The sequence below is a fragment of the Haliaeetus leucocephalus genome, unplaced genomic scaffold (assembly GCF_000737465.1).
Source record: "Haliaeetus leucocephalus isolate CR32 unplaced genomic scaffold, Haliaeetus_leucocephalus-4.0 Scaffold417, whole genome shotgun sequence".
Lineage (NCBI taxonomy): Eukaryota > Metazoa > Chordata > Aves > Accipitriformes > Accipitridae > Haliaeetus > Haliaeetus leucocephalus.
In genome coordinates this window covers 2,921,210-2,940,666 of record NW_010972853.1, presented here as the reverse complement: position 1 = coordinate 2,940,666, position 19,457 = coordinate 2,921,210, and the positions used below count along the sequence as shown (strand labels likewise).

General features: G+C 37.3%; 2 protein-coding genes and 1 long non-coding RNA gene across 11 annotated transcripts in view; 1 reads left to right on the top strand and 2 right to left on the bottom strand.

The window, feature by feature from the left end:
* EIF2AK4 (eukaryotic translation initiation factor 2 alpha kinase 4) overlaps window positions 1-15,000 on the top strand; it is a 41,342-nt gene extending 26,342 nt beyond the window's left edge. For 3 of the 9 annotated variants that reach the window (XM_010574196.1, XM_010574199.1, XM_010574195.1), the window contains 14 exons: window positions 681-797; window positions 1,489-1,554; window positions 2,112-2,282; window positions 2,885-3,019; window positions 3,148-3,255; window positions 3,838-3,966; window positions 5,581-5,667; window positions 7,023-7,135; window positions 8,712-8,770; window positions 9,912-10,006; window positions 11,284-11,352; window positions 11,971-12,015; window positions 13,148-13,272; window positions 14,471-15,000. In XM_010574196.1, the coding sequence (XP_010572498.1) occupies window positions 681-797; window positions 1,489-1,554; window positions 2,112-2,282; window positions 2,885-3,019; window positions 3,148-3,255; window positions 3,838-3,966; window positions 5,581-5,667; window positions 7,023-7,135; window positions 8,712-8,770; window positions 9,912-10,006; window positions 11,284-11,352; window positions 11,971-12,015; window positions 13,148-13,272; window positions 14,471-14,525 (1,374 nt within the window). In that variant the 3' untranslated portion in view covers window positions 14,526-15,000. Of the gene's footprint in view, window positions 1-680; window positions 798-1,488; window positions 1,555-2,111; window positions 2,283-2,884; window positions 3,020-3,147; window positions 3,256-3,837; window positions 3,967-5,580; window positions 5,668-7,022; window positions 7,136-8,711; window positions 8,771-9,911; window positions 10,007-11,283; window positions 11,353-11,970; window positions 12,016-13,147; window positions 13,273-14,470 lie in introns of those variants that run through there. The other 6 variants (XM_010574197.1, XM_010574200.1, XM_010574201.1 and 3 more) reach the window with 6 other exon arrangements.
* On the bottom strand, window positions 10,027-12,782 carry LOC104835932. Its single transcript, XR_774788.1, has 3 exons — window positions 12,662-12,782; window positions 11,234-11,316; window positions 10,027-10,948 (listed from the first exon to the last, which is right to left on the bottom strand). It is a non-coding gene; the product is annotated as an uncharacterized LOC104835932 (long non-coding RNA).
* A 1,036-nt stretch (window positions 15,001-16,036) lies between the features above and the next one.
* On the bottom strand, window positions 16,037-19,129 carry SRP14 (signal recognition particle 14kDa (homologous Alu RNA binding protein)). The gene is made up of 4 exons (XM_010574279.1): window positions 19,003-19,129; window positions 18,251-18,363; window positions 17,064-17,096; window positions 16,037-16,709 (listed from the first exon to the last, which is right to left on the bottom strand). Exons 1-4 carry the CDS (start codon window positions 19,127-19,129, stop codon window positions 16,620-16,622), a joined length of 363 nt encoding a protein of 120 aa, XP_010572581.1. The 3' UTR covers window positions 16,037-16,619.
* Between the last annotated feature and the right edge of the window lie 328 nt (window positions 19,130-19,457).

The window sequence follows — 19,457 nt, the reverse complement described above, 5'->3', positions numbered from 1 at the left end:
TTTTGGACATTTTTTTACTGTTGTGGGTTGTTTTGCCCCCTTTTTTTTTTTTTTTTAATTGCGGCAATAGAGTTGGTTATTGGACATTAGGATGTATTCAGTGGCCTCTTTGTGCGGTGGCTTGTGAACAGTTGTTCTGCAGATCTGTCTATACTGCCCGTGTATAATCTGATTGCCTATGACCGTAAGGGACTTGAATCATTGAAGAAATGAATGCTTCCAGTGCTTTGATTGTGCTTTTTAATTCAATCACTGTGTAGATCCGGTATTGTTTTTCAGTGTTCGTTTCTCATTCAAGCAAAATTATCTGACTATTCATGTGAGGTTATGCGCTGAATATATTTGATGCCCTTCATTCTGAGCATTGTCTGCTCAGGATTCAACACTTCCCTTTGACTGAAATTACCATTATAGGTGCTGTTGTCATAGTTCAAATTAATTTCCTGTTTAACAGGGATACTAATGAGCTACAGTGACAAGAATAAGTGTGGTTGGAGTCTGCTGAGCTGAAAACTGAAAAGTAAATTGGTGGTCTTTTGAGTTCTCAGTGTTAAGATCACCTTTCTTATAGGGGACACTCTATGATTCTCCTTTTTTTTTTTTTTTTTTTTTAAGCAAAATGGAAGGCAAATAAAACCCTTTTTTTTTTTTTTTCTTTCTTTTTCTTTACCCTTCATTAGGAAAGAAAGTACAGTATTTACTTGAACCACACTGCCTTACTGAAAGCTATACTTTTGCACTGTGGGATACCAGAGGATAAACTTAATCAAGTTTATATCATTCTGTATGATGCTGTGGTAAGATACTAGTTATTAATCTAATCTCTGTCATCATCACTGTAGAGTATCTTATTTTTAGAGAAAGCTCCACAAAATGAGTAACAGCCCATTGCCAGCATAACAAGGAATATTCTGTCGATATATAAAAAGGCTGACTATCTTTGGGCTGTAAACTCAGTTAAATTACTTTTCTGTTACTACTGGATTGGGATGTTTTAAGATGATTTTTAAATGTGTATTTATGAGACAATTATTCACCTGTATAATTAAGAACTGGTAGGGTACTCAATAAAAACTTTACAATGTATCTTGATACCATGTTGGTCTTTTCTACCTCATCAGCAGAGAAAATAGATTAAATTCATTTGAATAATTAAGGTAGTGTTTAAATCCCAACAAAATGCCTTTTTTATTTCCTTTATTCTTTTTTTGTTGTTTATTAATTTACTTAAGCATTTCAATATCTATGCAGAAGTGCTTTTCAGCAAAGTTGTTATTGCTATACTTTTTGTTGCTGCTTGAAACCAAGCCAAATGTGGCCTCACTACAAGATTGGTGGAAAATGTGTTATTATTTTTGTTCTATTATTGCAGTTTGTAAATGCAACCTTTAATTAAAGGTATTGGGAAGTTGTGTTTTAATTCTTAGCAATAGTAATATTTTTTAGTAACTCGGTTGTTGAATATGTTTGAATCTGTTTCTCTTGTAGACTGAAAAGCTAACTAAAAGAGAAGTAGAAGCCAAATTCTGTAATCTTTCTCTCACATCAAATAGTGTAAGTAATTTTAATTCAATGTTAATTTCTGTGTAACTTGCCATAAGTCAGTAACATTTAATTACTTTGCAATTTAATCAGCCAAAGTAAGAAAAATAATCTGTTACGTCTGCTGTTCAGAATAGATCAGTCTCTTTGAAAGTGGTCTGATTTTGTTCTCTGTTCTCTCTGGAAGTCCGTATTGCAACTGTCCAAGTTTCTTTTTACTTCTAAACATATTTTTCAGACTGTGGAAACAATAAAAGGGTAAATGGAATACTGTACAGTGGTATTTAGTAAAACAAACTGAGAGAAACTTAAAAAAAAAAAGTCTGCAAATAACGATGAATGTGCATAAAGAGTTGAGGTTAACTTCTGGACACCCTGATAAGACTTGTGCCTGTCCATTCCTTTCCTCAGCTCGCTAGGTAAAAACAGGCTGCTGGGCAAAATGAGCAAAAAAGGCAGATATTTTACTCACACTAAGTCAAATTTTTTGTTTGTTTGTTTTTTTAGATGTGACCTATTATGAGCACTATCGGTGCTACCTATGTTTTTTATTTGATTTTTGGTTTTAGCTTTCTCGACTCTACAGATTCATTGAGCAGAAGGGAGAAGCAAGTAATGTATTTCCATTTTTAAACACAATGATAAAACAAAAGCCAGGTGTCACTCAGCTGTTGAAGCACGGCATGAAGGATTTAGAGGAAATCATTGGTCTGTTAAAGCAACTTGGAATAAAACTTCAGGTTTGTAAAATAATCTGCTAATAAATTAATGGATTTATAGGCTGCTGGGCCTTGTAATTTTCCAGGAAACAAAGTAATGATATTTCAGAATAGAAAAGCACAGCAAAGTGTCTTTTGACGGCAAGTAATAATACTGGCGTTGATTTTTTATTTATTTTTTTTAAGACTCATTTTAAGAATAAGACCTCTTCCAGTCAGAAGTCTCTGGCTTAGTTTCTATCCAATGACACAGACTATCATCCCCCCCCCCCCCCAAGATTGAAGGCATTAGCTAGAGCATAAAGGAATTTTTGAAGTTTTGAAACAAACTATAAATATTTTTAAAAATACAGAAAGCTGATGACTACTAAATATGTCCCCTCCTCCTTCCTTGAGGCTTGCTGTCTGGGTTTTGTGCTGTAGGTCTCTTGGGATACTTTAAGATTAAAGTATCATTTCCTTATTTTTAATTGTATTTTAAATTTTTGGAGATAAGGAGTGTTTCTGTATGTCTTCCTTAAGTGAGAACAGTGTTTTCAATCCATACTGCTAATAGGAAATTAGTTATATTAACCAGTAATATTGGTAAAGGTCTTGTACATATACTCATTTTTATTTTACAGGTTTCTATAAATCTGGGACTAGTTTACAAAATACAGCAGCACAATGGTATTATCTTTCAGTTTATAGCATACATCAAAAGAAGACAAAGAACTGTACCTGAAATTCTTGCTGCAGGGGGTAGATATGATCATCTGGTATGTGCTTATCTCTTTTAATGAATTCAGATTTTTTTTTTAAAAACCATGAAAAAGTTAAAAAACTTTTTGAAATTTTGCAAAGATAACTATTTGGGTCTTACGTTTTGTTTGTGTCTTGTTTTGAGATTCCACAGTTTAGAGGGCCGCAGATGGTAGGACCAATTCCTTCAGCTGTTGGAGTCAGCGTAGCTATAGATAAAATAACTGCTGCTGTTTCCAGTGTGGAGGATTCTGTAAGTCTGGTTTTTGGGAGGTGGGGGGTTTTGTTAATTTGTTTACTCCTGACAGTTCAGTAACCTAATTGTAGCCACAGATGGGCAAAAAATGAGATGTTCAGATGTGTTCCAAAATAATACCATACTGAAATAGACAGCAGTCATTGAGATGACCTGTTTTCTTCTGTGTTTCTCTACATAAAATTATTTAGTAAAATAAAAAACTTAAGAAAATGGACTACTTTGTACAGTGTCACACAGTTTCACTTGGTTGTGGAATGTGTATTTTATTAACTTTTCTTTTATAGGAATAAATGAACATTGCTAAGCAGCGTGGGAAGTAAAGAACAGAATAGGCTAAGATACTTTGCAAGCTGACGCTGTGCAGATGCTTTTCATCAAAGATTGAGCTTCAGTGACTTTCAAACACGCTTAGGTAGATTGTGGCTCTAAAAAGAGGTGGATTTAACCCCTTTTGTTCAGCTTGATGCATTTGAAAAAACATTAGTATGTTTATCCTTGTTATTTTAACCGCATTATGAAAGGGAAGAGGTGGTCTTGTGGCTAATACTGTCGCCCTTGTTTTTACTTTCCTTTCAGGTTTCTGTCAGCTCATGTGACCTGCTGGTTGTAAGTGTTGGTCAGATGTCAATGGGTAGAGCTGTCAATATTGTTCAGAAGCTCTGGACTGTAGGAATTCCAGCTGAAATAATGTATGACTGGTCCCAGGTAGAAATTCTATCTCGTGTGTTAACTATATTGTTGTTCTTCAAGATCAGTGCAGCCTGAGATCATCCTTCTTCAATTTTTTCTGTTTTTTATTGACTTACAGAATCATAAAACTGAGCGTGTAGGGTGCTATTCAGGTACAGTGATGTTAAAGTCTCACTGGCCTTGCAGCATTCTTCCTCTCTATCTCCCAGAGTATCTAAAAGTGTGATGAAGGATCTTTATGCACTCCTCAGAGCACAGAGGAATAAAGTGACCTTCCCCGATTATACACTTGAGTGTGGAGTCCAAGGCCTATTGAAATCAAGGGGGAAAGTAGCATAATGAATTTTAAATGAGGCCAGTTAGCTCCAATTAAGTGAAGTGAGGATGCTTCAAAGCAGAAGCGTATTTTGTACCAGTGAAGGCAATAAATTTTCCTTTCAGTGAGGGCTGCAGGTGGGATCCCTGAATTGATGAGTTAATCCTTAATAAAGGGCATGTCTGGAACAGAATAGTAGCATCAACTTTTAAATATATCCAGATGGCTGAAGACTATCAGGTACAGAGGGAATATTGACATCATTCTACTGGTAGAAAAACAGTTTAGTAAACTGAGCTACTAGATATGCTATGGGGTCCCCCTGTAGTTCCTGGAGAGATGTGTGTAGGAGGGAGAGAAAGTGGCAAGCTGAATTGTGCCCTTTTTTCTCCAGTTGAAACCAAGCAGACCCTGTAGCCACTACTGCCTCACTGGAGTAGTGAGCTGCATGGCAATGCTGAAGTCCCTTTCAACAGTGGTGGCAGTTATCTGAGGATTATGAGTCTGGTTCACCTTTTAAGTATGGTAGTTGGTGACTAACAAAAGAAACACTGTGCACTTGCCAATTCTGAGTTATGTGCTGCAGAGCAGACAGTTTTGAGCTCACCCACTTAATTGCATGACTTTTTTGTAAACTTTTGCCATAACATTTCTGATGGCTTCGATCCCTCAGAATTGAAAAAAAACCCACATATCATTATGCTTTTTAGATGATCACCCTGACTTCTCTTCTTTTTGTGATTCTTAAGGAATGAAGATTTGGGTGGTTCTTACCTCTGTGTAAAGCTGTCCTGCAACCCACTGCTAAGTCAGCATAGCAAGCCCTTCAGTAAGCTCAGCACTGAGAATGATGCAAGTCAGCCTCAGGTTTACATGAAACCCAGCTGGAGTCAGCTTTCATGACAAGAGTACCAGTCATGCAGGACTGAGCTATTACTGAAAGTTGCAGACAGTGGGGTGGTAACTGTTTGATGGATGTTACATTGCACATTTTTACAGTTATGTAGACCCTGCACTTCTAGATCCAGCCAGCCCTTCCATGTGGGAACTAGGACTGCAGGGCCTAAGCATTCTCTCTGTCTAGTGTAGACCTAGATTTCAATTTTTAAGGAGCATTGGGTGGATAAATACATGCATAATGAAGTTTTACCTCCTGGACTTGTTAATAAAGTTATCTCAGAAACTTATATAATCATTGTAACTGCTGCATATCGAGTTATTTTAATTAAGGGCAGGAGACTTTGATTACTTAAGTCATCTTTTTATAATCTGTCAAATTTCTGTCCCATTGCCCTTCCTCTGTTCCATTTTAGTCCCAGGAAGAACTGCAGGAATATTGCAGATGCTCTGGGATTACATATGTGGCTCTTGTGTCAGATAAAGAAGGAAGTCATGTGAAGGTAAGTGTGGGATGAGAGGATGCTTGATGGTGTTTCAGATTTATAATCTGTTGTTCTATATGTCTTTGTTTTTTAAGATCATGATTATTTTTAATGAAGTATTTAAGTAGATGGAATTCAGGTAAATACAGTTTCAGTTGCTAAGTAGTAGAAAGTTCTGAAGAAGCAGCCTCCTTTTTATCCCTCTGTAACACTGTTATTTACAGACCTCCTTTCCTCTAGGAGTAGTCCAGGAATTAGTGCAAACATTGCTTGACTTTGAGTGATTGGTGTCTTTACATGGAAAAAGGTTTCTGTTGTCTCTGATTTCTTTGAATCTACGAAAGGAATTAGTTGACTCTGTGATCTTTCCAGTTGGCAGCTTTCCATATTACAAAACAAATATAACTAAAACATAAATCTAAAAAAATCCACGTAGTTCAAACAGGCAGAGTCTGAACCACACTCATCTCTGTAAGTAAGCTAAGCTTAAGATTTAAATACTAGGCTGTGTCACAACATGAATTACCACCTTCTGTGCTCTGCAGCCTGTGGTTCTGGTACCTTTTTAGAAGTTAGAAGTTTTAAAATATTCTTGATTCTGGATCATAAGGCAAAAGATCATTATTCGTTGAATAAATATTTATTCTTTGGAAAAAAGTAACCATTTGACAGCATCTAGCATGGCCATGTTACCTAGCCAATGTGCATTACTGAAATGTTTTTCACTTGTTACTCACTTTCCTTGTCATTGTAACACAGATAGCAAATCACTGCAATAGCTGTATGAACAAGTAGATTTGGATGATGAGAATGCGATATATCAATGTCTTTCACAAGACTATTACAGAGCGTTCTTTTAAACATGCTTTATTGAAGCGAAACCAACAAAGAACATGCTAATGAGGTGAATAGTGTTGTTACTGATTAATCTCTTCCCAGTAAAGATGGAGCAGATGTTCTAAGTTTTGAATGTTTGAGTCTAACTTTTGCAAACTGAAAGGCAAGCCTTATTCTAACACAGTTCCTTAACTTTAAAAAAAAAGCAAGCCCCAAACCAAATAAGCTATTATTAATATGGTATTTGCACCTATAAACCATTCTGTTAAAAAATTAATTATCATATATTAAATACAAGTAGCCAAGCTAGTTTAAGCTTTGGAATGCAGAAGAAATTAGCTGGTTGAAAAAAAAAAAAAATCTAATCAAAGATTTAATTGGCAGTGATTGATCAGTAGTGATGATAGCTTCCTACCTTTGACTGCTTCACCTTTAACGGGTGAATAATCCAGTTTGGTTTTGATCAAATTTGATAAGTTTATTCATATGCCATTTTAAGAATCAACAATCTTAAGAACCACTGAACTACATCATAGGTGAAATCCTTTGAGAAAGACAGACAGACGGAGAAAAGGATTTTAGAATCTGACTTAATAGATCACCTGATCCAGAAACTGAAAATTAAAATCTGTGACGAAAGATGTAGTAGGTAAGTAGCGTAACATGTCAACATGAATAGTCAAAATCAGAAGTGAATGTATGTTTGTTTTAATGAAATAATTTTAAGACATGCTTAGTTAAATCTTGATTTTATTTGATAAAGAGTAAGAGCTTTGCTGAATCCCCTTTTGAGGGGAAAAGAAAGCAAAGGGCTTGGTTATAGAATTTTATTGAGACTAAGAGACTGATTTCCCTAGCTGCTGTTACATTCAAACATCCATAGTGCTTCATAAATTAAGAGACTATGTGGTTATCCAGCTCAAATGCTACTAGAACACCAGTATTGTTTGTATGGCAGGACTGCCTGCAAGTCCCTGATACTGACCAGAAGTTCATTACATTGATGTACTGTGTAATCAAAGAATTAAAGCAGTAAATCCCTTTCATTCTGAGGCAGTATTGATACGGTAAAAATGAAGGTGTAATTGTAGCACACCTGTATGTACACTTTGGCTGGCACAAATGAAAGTAACAGCTGGCAAAGACTCGGGATACACAGCAACACCGCATCATCCTGTCTTTGTTGAAATTACTATTTATTGTCACTAACAGAAGTTAGTACAGACACCACAGGAGAGGCTACAGTCACACCTGTGTGCAGTAGCTGTTATTCACACATATCCCTTTGTAAACGTATAATTATACACACGTCTATATATATTTATATGTGTGTACATATGTATACATGTACTGGAAGCAGGAACAGACATGGTTTAGTCACACAAACTAGAGTTCAGAAACTAACAGACTTGACATCTGTAGTATTTCTGAAAAGAGTTAACAATAAAGGAAATAGTTAAGCTGGGAAGTGCAGTAGTTTGTGCAGGTGGTTGACTTCTGCTACCCTTTTTTTCTTCCTTCTCCTTTTTCTGGCCTCAGCCAGTCTTGGCATTTAACTTTGCAACTAACCTGATTTTCATGTCTTTTGTGACAAATCTACAGGATCTACCAGAAGCTGTGAAAGAAAATCATTCTTTCTAAAAGTTACCTTATTTTTAGATCCTGAGAACAGATTATAGAAAAACCTGTATTTGGTAATACTAAACAGAGAAATGCAATAACTATGATTGTATTAACACCGGCAGATTTATTTGTTAATGAATCCTGAATGTGGAAAGTAAAGGGATCCAAACTAATTATTGAAAGCTTCTTTGAGTAGGTGTGATCTTAAGTATAAATGTTACTTTGATACTTTAGTATTATCTCACAGAAACCTGTAAGAAGTTGTAGATTAAATTAGTAATTTAGAGAGAATATTCTCATAATATCTTCTAGTATTAGGATCTAAATCACTCTTGTGTGATGGGGAGCGCATTGTTGTTTTTTTTTTTTATCCGTAGGACACACAAAGATTGCTTCTAGATCTGATTTTGTAATGTAATGTTGTATGATTTCCTGTCTGTTCCAGAATATAATTTAATCTGCAGATATGTGCTGGGAAGTATCCATAAATTTCTTTATCTGTTGGAATGAAATAAGTGTGTATGATAATCTGAAACCATGTCTTATTACAGTATTTCTTTGTTACTGTAAATTTGTTTCCCTAACTGTCTGTTTATTTTTAGAGAAACCTCAGATAATCTTTCAGTACCAAATCAAAAGGGATCATTTACTAATATTTCAGGTATTTAATTTGCAGTTATAGAATATACAAACCGTTTCTCTTTCTGCTTAAAAACTGTTTTATAGAAAATATTGCTGGAACATAAATTTTAAAAGCATTACCAGAGTCAGAGAAAGAAAATGTTTTCTAGCATTGCCTATGGTTAGAGACGTTTCCTCCTAATCTCAAATCTTGTTCCAAGTGATCTAAAACTGAAACTTTCTCCAAACTAACAAAATGAGTGCTCAGACCAACAGACAGAGTATTCCCCATACAAGCATTCATTGATGCAGTGATTCAGGATGGGGAAAAAAAAACAAAAACCATGAACATTTCCTAGCTGAGGAGAAATTAAATGTCATCTTGATGAAAAATAACCTGTGATTGTTACAGTGTTGTGACCCATGTACATTGACCTACTGTTCTACTAAGATTTTCTTTCTTCAAATGAAAATGCCTTTACATTTCTAGCTACAGATTTGCACTCCTTAGTCTGATAATAGAAGTTTGCATATAAAGAATAATATTAAGTACTTGTTGTGTGGATAAAGTTTGGCATTTTTGGTAATTATTTTATTAGGTACTGATACAGTGTGTAGTGGTGGTGGTGGTTGTTTTTAAAGAAACACATCCTGCCCACCCCACCCCCCCCGCCCTTGCATAACAGTGAGGGAGAGAGGTGGCCATGCTTAACTTGGTTTGGGTTTTTTGTGTGTGTGTGCTTACCAGAAGTGGCAATTTGGATGTCAAAATAAGCCATTTCAAAATTTATTGTTATTTGGGGGAGCTGGGTTTATTGTTTGTTTTGTCATTAACTCTGCTAAGGGACAGTGCATTAAATAGTTGCCTCATTCTTGTAACAGCTTTTCTTTTTTTGGTGTTAGGTATGCTACATTCCTCTATTAGTTTCAGGGAACACTGATGTAAAATACCAAATTTCTTAGTCTTACCAACCAGTCCTTCAAAGTCATAAGTGAGCGTTTGAGAATTTACATGCACGTTTTCACTATCCTATTTACTTGACTGACTCTGGGGGGGGGTTTGCAGCTTTTCAAAACGTACACTATACAGATCTTAGCTTATTAATATTTGTAAATTTTGTCTCTTGCTACTTCTTGTATAAAGCAAGAATATAATCTAAAACTATATGTTTGCATTTCAGGTGTATTTGAATCACATGGAACTCTTGTGCCCAATGTTAGTGTTATAGCTCCTGAAAAATTATCTGCCAGTGCTAGGCGTCGTCAAGAAATTCAGGTACACACACATCAAATAAGTATTAAGAAGTGATCCTTAAAAGTGAAGGAATGGTAGAATTCATATTTTCACTATCACCTAGCTTACACAAATACATCCTGTTTGTTCTTTATTCATAAAACAGACGATGAACAACACAAAAGTTTGAAGGCAAAGACTACGTGTTTTTTAACACTTTGGATCTTGGGAATTATCTGTGACATTGTGGCTCAGCCATCATTGTACATACATATTAGAAATCTTATTTTAGTAGGGACTGTGGTTCTGAAATTTTCCTTTTTTTATATAAATGCTGAAGTGTGTTAAAGGTGCAAGTTCAGCATGCTTTTAATTTGTAATATGTTTGTAACAGATACTCTATGTATTTCATTATGTTGTCTCAAACTAAGGGCCTAAGAAAAAATTGCAGATTTAAAAAACACCAAAAACCCCAACAACAAAAAAACCCACAACCCTGCCTAAAATGTGATATTACAATAATGTAGAAAAGATTAAATTATGCTAGCAACAGATGTCAGAGTTTGCTCATTTAGGGTTATTGGCTTCAAGATACTTACGAGTACATGGTAAAACAGAACTGTAATCTTACCCCTTTTCAGTCCCAATTTGGGTGTGCAACAAAAAATTCCTGCCTATAAATAGTTCTCAGAACCCAAATAAAGAACTGGATGTTATTCTCTGAGCGTTGAGCTAAACAGACTTGCTGTTTTCAGGTTTTTAATATATAAAAGCATCTTTGCAAGATACAAAAGACAACATAGCACAAGGCTGCAACTACATTTGTAAAGTGCTACCTTTGCAGGATTACTAGCTTGCTCTGCAAAAAAGTGTTACAAGGCATGACCTGTACTTTGGTTTGGCTTTCAAATCAGTCATCCTTCTTCAGCTAAAGATGATTCACTGTATCCAGTCACAGATTCTCAGGTTCCTCTGAAAAGTTACCTAACACCCAGAAACAGAAAGGTAGTTTTTACTACATATGTGAGAATTAACATTGTAACATGCAGTTCTATCTGCTTTAGTACAGTACCAGTATTAGCAAGTCTTTATCATTCCTGCAAGAGTGGCTTAGACCCTGTCTCCTCATCAAGAATTATTGTGGAATTGTTACTGAAAATTCTATTAAATGTGAATTTTAGTTTTAATATGATGTAGTTCTACATCTTGTGTTAGAAGCAGCCTCTTCTGTTCTCATCATCTATGAAGTAGAAAATACATGCTCCTAACCTGTGTCACAGAAGCAGTGTATTTTACATTTGCCCATCTTTTGTTGCCAGGTGCAAACAAGACTTCAGACATTCATTTCTAGCCTGCAACAGAAAACAAGTGAGATCGAGATTTTAGCAGTAAGTATTTGGCAGAAGCCTGAATTAATTTCAAATCTCTTAATTGAATTGGATGATGCAGTTGCTATCTGGAACAAACTACTGCCAATAGCCTTACTTTAGAGATACCAAATGAACCAAACTTCTGATTAAATAAGACCTATGGCATGGTTCCTTAATACTTGAAAAGTATCTCAAACTGTGTGTACTGGAGAGTTGCATAGAACAAAACCTAACAAGTATTTAGTTGTAAATTCTTAAGCTGTACTTATGCTAACTACTGTAGATCTGGTAACTTGTTCTGCTAGATTTGCATTTACATTTAAACCAACATAGCTTTTGTTTGTATATAGCTTTTAGACTTTGCTGACCATGTCACAAAGGACTTTAAAATGGTATATGCTTTTCAGGAAACATACTGCCTATTTGCCTACGCCTGTTTGGAACTTTCCATAACAGAATCTGTCATGAACAGTTTGTTTAAAATGCTTAAAACCTTGGCAAATTCCCAATTCTGTCAGCACGAGTGCTTCTTTGGAAATCAAAAAGTCTGACTCCTTTCAGTATAGCTAATCTCTAGTTGGCAAACTGATAACAGAAGAACTGTTAAGTATTGGTTTCTTGATGATATTTTTACAGGTAGATCTGCCAAAAGCAACTGTGATACACTTCTTATCATTAGAGGTAAGCAATCAAGTATTGTCGTTAAAACTCTAATTGAATAATAGATGATAAATTCTGTTCCTAATGAAGTGGAATGTAAAATTTACAGTGTAGTTTTTCTCCTTCAAGGAGTTTCAATTAGGTTTTAAAACTTGAAAGGATTTTTTTTTACCCAAGGAGCTTGACTGAGGCTAGAAAAATCTTTTTGTCAAACACCTGTTACACAAGACACCATTAGGAAGTCCTAATCCAAAGCTCTGGGGTTTTTTTTTCCCCAAGAATAGTTAACTGAAATTAAGTCTCACTGTTCATTTTGAGAAACCAAGAAGCATTAACAGCAGTTTCAACAAAGATGTTCCTTGAAGCTGTTAATGAAGGAGGATCCAAAATACAGATGCAATTGTTCCAAGTACAGTAGCTGAAACATCTCTTAGTGAAGCCAAGATAAAAAGGGGATGTATAAGTATTACGTTGACACCTCTTAACAACTTAGAAACTGCTTGGGGGGAGGGGGAGCGAAGACAAAGCTCTTTTCTTTCCTTCTATGACAGCAGTAGTTTTAAAGGCAGAAGTTCTTACTAGAGAGAGAAATGCCTCTCCCCATCCCCCAAAAAAACCAAACTCAAGAACGGCATCCTGCCTGGAAGTGGATTTAGTACTTTCATACCATTCATCTACTGCTCTGAAGCAGGGCTTGTCTGGTAATCAGATCACAGTAAAACATCTGAATATATTTTCAAAATACTTAAGTTCATCCAGTTTGTCCAAATCATGGAGATAGTTTATCACCTTTTACTTAAAAAAAAAAAAAAAGCACATGATCAGCCTGCATCATCCACTTTTGACCACCCTTAGACCACAGTTCTTATATTCTATCCAGCATTGTGAAACTGAGTGCCCCTTTCATTGCTTATGCCTTTTTATTGCTAAAGTATGTATTAAGAAACTGTTCACTAAGTTCTTAATACGTTTTCTTTAAAAAAAAGTTTAAAAAATCAAGTTGCACGTTTATATGAATTTTGTTTGAAACCTGTTTAATTAAGGAGCATTGACATTACACGATGCTCAGAAGACTGAATCCAATCAGAAGTATTTCCTTCGTGAGAGAATGTAAGACTGTATCATAGTTCCTTGTCAATTTTCTTTTTCTTAGTTTTATGGAGATAGACAAGCTTTTGATGCTACTGTGAAACAACTGATGTCACGATGGCCAAAACAGAGATGTTCATATTTACAAGCAATTTGTGATGAAATTTACAGTATCAAAATGGAAAAGAGGTAAATTTGTTAAGCTCTTACAGGTACATAAAACATCTCAATTATTTCTGCATTCAAACTTTACTAAATAAGCTGCTCTTAATTTGTTCTTCCCTTTCCCTCTCCCTGAGGAAAAAAGAAATATTCAGGAAATGTGTATAGTACCTCGAGTACTATGGGAAGAGTTTATTGGTTATCTAATCGTCACTTGTGGCAAAATGTAAATTCTTGGTCATGCACATTCTTCATTTTTATAAGTTTTTTCAAAAATGTATTCCCACTGTTATCTCATATGCTACTTTGTTCATAAGACAGAATAGCAAACAACTATATACATTCAGGTATACTGCTATTCTACTACATAGTAACCCTCTGTTCTCATGGGAGAGACTCAGCTTGCCTTTTAAAAGTCACAACCACATTTAATTCCTCCTGCTTTGAAGGAATACAACGGGAATCTGGCAGAGCTGATAGACTGCCCAGCTTTAAGCAAACATGATGCATGCTTTCCCAACATGTACAGTAAGGCCCATTTGTGTTTTCTAAGCATAAAAACATTTATTTTCAACTCGTAGCCTCCTTGTTGGATTCTGGCAAGGCTTAAACAGATAGCCTGGACATACCTAGTTCTAAGCCTCAAATTTTCAGCTGTTGCATGTATTGGTACAGTTAGGTGAGACCTGGGTTATTTTATGTCCTGTTGTGGGTTTCCTTTATAATGTATTTTCTTAAACCTATGTTCAGCTTGAAGGTACTACTTAACCTTTAAATGAGACTAAAAATTTACTTTTTCTTGGAGATGCACCAAAATTGCTTCAGGTTTGCTAATGTTAACTGAGGCAACTAAACATCAAGTAAAACTTTTTTTTTCTTCCTGTGGCTTGCAAGGCTGTGAGCAACAGAACACAATTACTACATACAAGTAATATTCCATACAACATTGGGTGGGAAGGTAATGCAGTCCTGATGAAGCCTTCCTTTCCCATTTGATGCCTGCTTAGCCATAAGCCTTCAGATCATTGAATGAAAACTGAACAGGCTAGATAAATGGAAAGAGAATTAAGGGGAAAACTGCAGTTGCAGCCAAAGGAACTACAACTTACTGCTTTTCTACTGAATTTTTGCCGTTAGCATATTGCTAAGATTTGCCACGGGTAATGTAGGTTTTGAACCTGCAGTTTAAAAGCTTAAAAGTTCTCTCTTTTCCTTCCCTCTGCAGGGTTCCAGCGCTTATCCTGTACAGTTACAGAGACGAATATAAGGTTTTGTTTTAATGCTTAAAGCATCTTTTATGGGATGCTTTTACTAACAGACAACAGTGTTTCGTCAAAAGGAATTTCAAAAAGCTGTAATAATGCAAGACAGGCAACTAAGGCCTTTTTATGGGTCCAGACTGAATTTCATCTGTAATATAAAACTAATTTTATGTCAAAAAGTGGAAATAAATGTTTTATAGGCAATTAAGGAGCAAGTCTGACTACAGCCACAGATACATATTATCATGTAATTCTTGTCCCTTACGTCATGAAAGATACCAGCTGTGCAGGTGTAAAAATATTTTTTTTTAAAATGCAGTTTCAGAATGCCTTTTATGTCAACATGCAACAGTAGTAATGAAATGAGAAACTCAGTTCAAGGATTAGCGAGGATGAATTATCTTCAACTCTTTTAAACTACTTTTAAAGGGTTTTTTATGTAATAAAAGGTTGCTTCTTGAAATACATGTTACAAGCTTTTTGTGGGTTGTTTGTTTTTTAACCTACTGTTTTAATTTCTATATAAAAGATGGCAGACTTGAAGCTGTGAGAATTGTTGCAAGCCTGGCTGCCTACGCTTGTCATGCCTGTACTTTTGCATTCAAACCAAGCAGCAGCTTCCTGGGAGATGAAATAAGACCCAATGGAGAAAAACTTGTTTCAGACCTAAAGGACCTAAACCTTAAGACTTTTAAGAGAAACAGTAACTGCATGTGCTAAAGACATAACCAAATTTTTGAACTAGCTTTCTTCACATGGGTTGTCAGATTAAGTTTGAAGTTAAAAGTCATAGTAATGATGGGAATCCTGTCATTATCTTCTTGAAGCTAAACTGTAACACAACTCCATCAGGAAAGGTGAAGCTGAGCAAAGCTGAAGATGAGTTACAGCAGCCATAGTTAACTATGCATTATATTTTATATTAAACTACTTGTAATACTGAATATGCAAAAAAGCTAGGGATTTCTGGAACTATACTGGTGTTTACCCTCCCTCCCCACCTGTTACCTTCTGTTTAAACAGCTTACCCCTGTTTCTTTAACTCAAATGATTGCCTTGAGCACTGCAGGCTCACTGCATTAAGAAAGACCTACTTCCTTTTTTCTGCCCTTTTTTTGTAGTAAAGAGGAGGGCAAAGTTAAAATAGGTAGAGAGGTAACTTGAAAGACAAACCCAAGAACTTCTGAGAACTGTGAAAGTTGTTAACAGCACCACACAAAGGATCAAGGGAATCAGTCCTAAAGGCACAGATAACCATACCATTCCTAGCAATTCATCAAGACAAGTCAGCAGTCATTACAACCAAATCCATTTCTCATGGTGTTTAATAGGAACAATTAAGTATTCATCTTTTACATCTGCTAATATGAAGGAGCTACTTTAAGATGTGAAACATGGGGAAATTCAGATCCCTGAATATACTGAAGGATGAAGCTTTAAAAAAAAAGTTTAGGTGACATGAGCATTTTTAAGCCATGTCTGAAGGGAACATGATGCAGAGTCCTACCCTCCCCCCACCCTGAGCCAGGGTCAGCACAGCTGGATCAGCATGGATCAAAGGCACAGCTGCCCGGCTCTGCTAAGAGCTCAAGCACTGTGCTGGCTGCCTTTGGGGTATCTGCACTGGATCATGTAGACATGTCCCTCAAAATAAGACAGAAACAGTAAAGCTGTGTTTCTGATAATATGTTGGCACCCACTTTCCCTAGTACTACTGAGGGTTTTCTATAAAACTGGGCATCTGTCACTGAGACTCCTGCTCCAGTCTTACTTTGCTCCTGGTACAGTACATTCTCTTCACCCTGTGTTACCCACCCCCCACAACAGATTTTTACACTGCCCACTTGTATAATAACAAAACAAGCAGTAGTATAAGTACAAAACTAGTTGAGAGCTGAGTGTAAAGCTATTTCGGTATAACCCTGTAAATACTCCTGCCATACAACAATGCATAGAAAGCACCTTCTGCTCTCAGATTAAACAAAAGTACTGATTGCATCCCAGTATCCTGCTGGAAGGAAAGCCAAAGACAAGTGGTAACTCAAAAAGAAATGGACTTTGCTTTGAGCAAGGCTCGAGTCCGTTATATAGTGATGGTAGGACACTGTTCCATCACTGTGTTGCTTTACTCTTCTTGTTTTTGCTTTTCTTGTCTTTTTTCTTCAAGCCATCCATGTTAGCTCTCAGCAAATTTGAATATGCCTGGAACAACAATTGGAACCATTAAAAGAACAAATACTTAAGTGACAATATACTAGAGATAACATTTTACATATTGCTAATGGAAAGGTATCTGCATTTTCTCAGTTAAAGAATCATGCTCTTACACCCTACGCTGGGAAACTATTGTTCCTAAACCAATGCAGAAAGTTAGATGAAATAGAACAGCTTTGGGTTTTTTTCTTTTTTTAAACAAATGCAGACAGATGGGTAGTCTAAAGTTAATCTGTGTGGCAGTTCAGCAATGAACCAACCCATTCACAGCTGTCCAGTACTTCCTACTGACCAATCCCCAATACCTACAGAAAATGAAGATAAAAGGCATACAAAACTTACCATCTGGAATTTATTTACTTCCTTTGAGCTCACCTACAAAAGTAACACTGGAGGTTAACCAAGAAAACACTGGCTTCTGTTACAAACCAAGTATCAGTACATGTTTAACCCAGCAGTGACCACCTACTCTTTTTAGCAGCAGTTGGATCAACTCATCACATTCAGTGGTAGGCAGGCTGTACTGACATGTCGTAGGACTTCACTGATTTGGAAAACTGAAAGCACTCCTTATTCAATTAACAAAATCCTCTGGAGGCCATTCATCCCAAATCTGTGTGTTTTCAAATGGGAAGAATGTGAAGAAACATTCTAAGGAAGGTTTTGTTTACTTGTAGGGCCATACAAATATGTTGCAGCCTGGATTCTCTCAACTATTTCTCAAAGTAACATTTTTCCTTGCGTTACATCACAGAGGAGAGCTAAAGTCAGCTAATGCCTTTCCCAATCTCTCATTCAAAGTAAACACACATCAGGTTTTCAGCTTCTAGTTAACATTGCCTGAAATACAAATAGCTCTGTCAATGAGGAAAAAAACAGGTATGCTGAGCAAGATTAAGGCTCAGAAAAGTGTACCCATGCTCACACATTCTTGCCAGGAAACAAGGGTCCCTTTCCTACTGTTTCACAGTCTGGGAACATTCAGTTATTTCCTGAGTTGTAAGAACCTTCAGTAAGTCCATCGAGGCCTATGGGAAACTACTTCTTTGTCACCTGAGGCTTGACTGTGGGTGTGCAACACCTTTCTTCTTGGAGCCACGCCATTTGTCCTCACACTTGCAGGTTCCATACCTGCCCTGTGTCCTTCTGCCCATGTCTCTAGAAGGAGTTTCCCCCTTCCCCCTAAACAATTTCACTTGACTCAAAACACAACAGCCAAGGTTGCTGAAAACAGTCAGAGTCCCTTTCTGCTGTCCTGCAATACCATTCTGAAGCAAAATCCAGCACACAGAGCAAAACTATCAACTACCGTCCCATCTGTAAAGTTCAGTGTGAGCATTAAGACTTCAGGTAAGTGCAACACATCAGCATCCCAACTTCAGCTGTGTGTTTAGCTACCGTATGGTTTCTCTGGAACGAAGAGGGTAGCGCTCATGAAATTCATGTAAAGACAAACCATTTAAAGTATGAGGCATTAACTAAAAGACAAGTAGGGCCACTAATCTTTCAAACCGAATGTTGTCGCTTACCACTGTGCTAATTTTCTTCTTTCCATCAGTTGCTCTTAGAAGACACTTATTGTCTGCTGGTTCAAAACTTTCTACGTGGCCTTTGCGTGGGACTGGTTTTGTTCGGCCATCATCTGTATTGAAAGACAGAGAATGTTTGTTCATATTTCACTAAAATCACTGGATTCCTCCTGACAAGAGGTGTTAAAAGCTGCTCATGAGGAGATCTCCAAGGAGAACACCTTGGAATTTAAGGCCATCTGAACTGACATTGCTACCAAATTGTTCACAAACCCGTTCCTCTGTAACCCCAGAAGGATCTGTTCCATAAACTACATCTGCTGGGGGGAAAAAAAAAAAAAGTAAATCCTCGCCCTGACACACTGTATGAACTGCCTGCTTCAGCAGCAGTATGTTTTAAATGCACATCAAACTGCAGCCTAGGACACTCAACTTCTCAAGTAGTGCCAGCTAGCCAGAAATCAGCGAAACATAAGCATACAGAAGCAACGCTAGAATTCTCCTTCTATAGACACTTAAGAATTTCCAATTATTCTTCATTAATTAGAAAATCCCAATATTTCCTGCAGTTTGAAATACAGTCTTTCTTACTTCAAGGTTATTAGCACTGCAGCTGACTGATTTGTCCCTGCGACTTACTCTTGTTTTCCGACACTCCGAATTACAACTGTGTCTTTTAAAATACATGCTACCAACACTAAGTTCGATTTAGGTGAACGCCTCTTTACCCTAGTAAGGGACTTAAAACTTACATTTCTTCAGCGTTATGAAAACGCTCCCCGACGTTCTGCACTTCTGAAAGAGTCTGGTGAGCTCTGTCAGGAACTGCAAGAGAAAGAGACCCCGTCCTTGGCTGGAGGCCACCGCAGCGGCGTTCATCTCCTCTCCCCGTGCCGCCCGGCGACCGGCTGCCCGGGGAGCGGCTCCCGCCTCGCTCCGGCGGCGCCGCTACCACAGGCCGGGCCCCCCCCGGTTCCGCGGCAGTAAGGGCCAAGGAAAGGAGAACCCCCGCTCTCCTCCACGCCGAGGCTGTAGGACCCGAGCTCCCGGCCAGGGGCGGCCCAGCCCGACGTTCTGGCTGCGGAACAGGAGGCCTGACCCCCGCCAGACCGACGGCGGCCCCGCCGTTCCTGCCCTCCCGCCCAAGTCACCGGGCACACCGGCGCTCGCTTCCGCGCCGCCGGGGCAGAGGCGAGGCGAGGCGAGG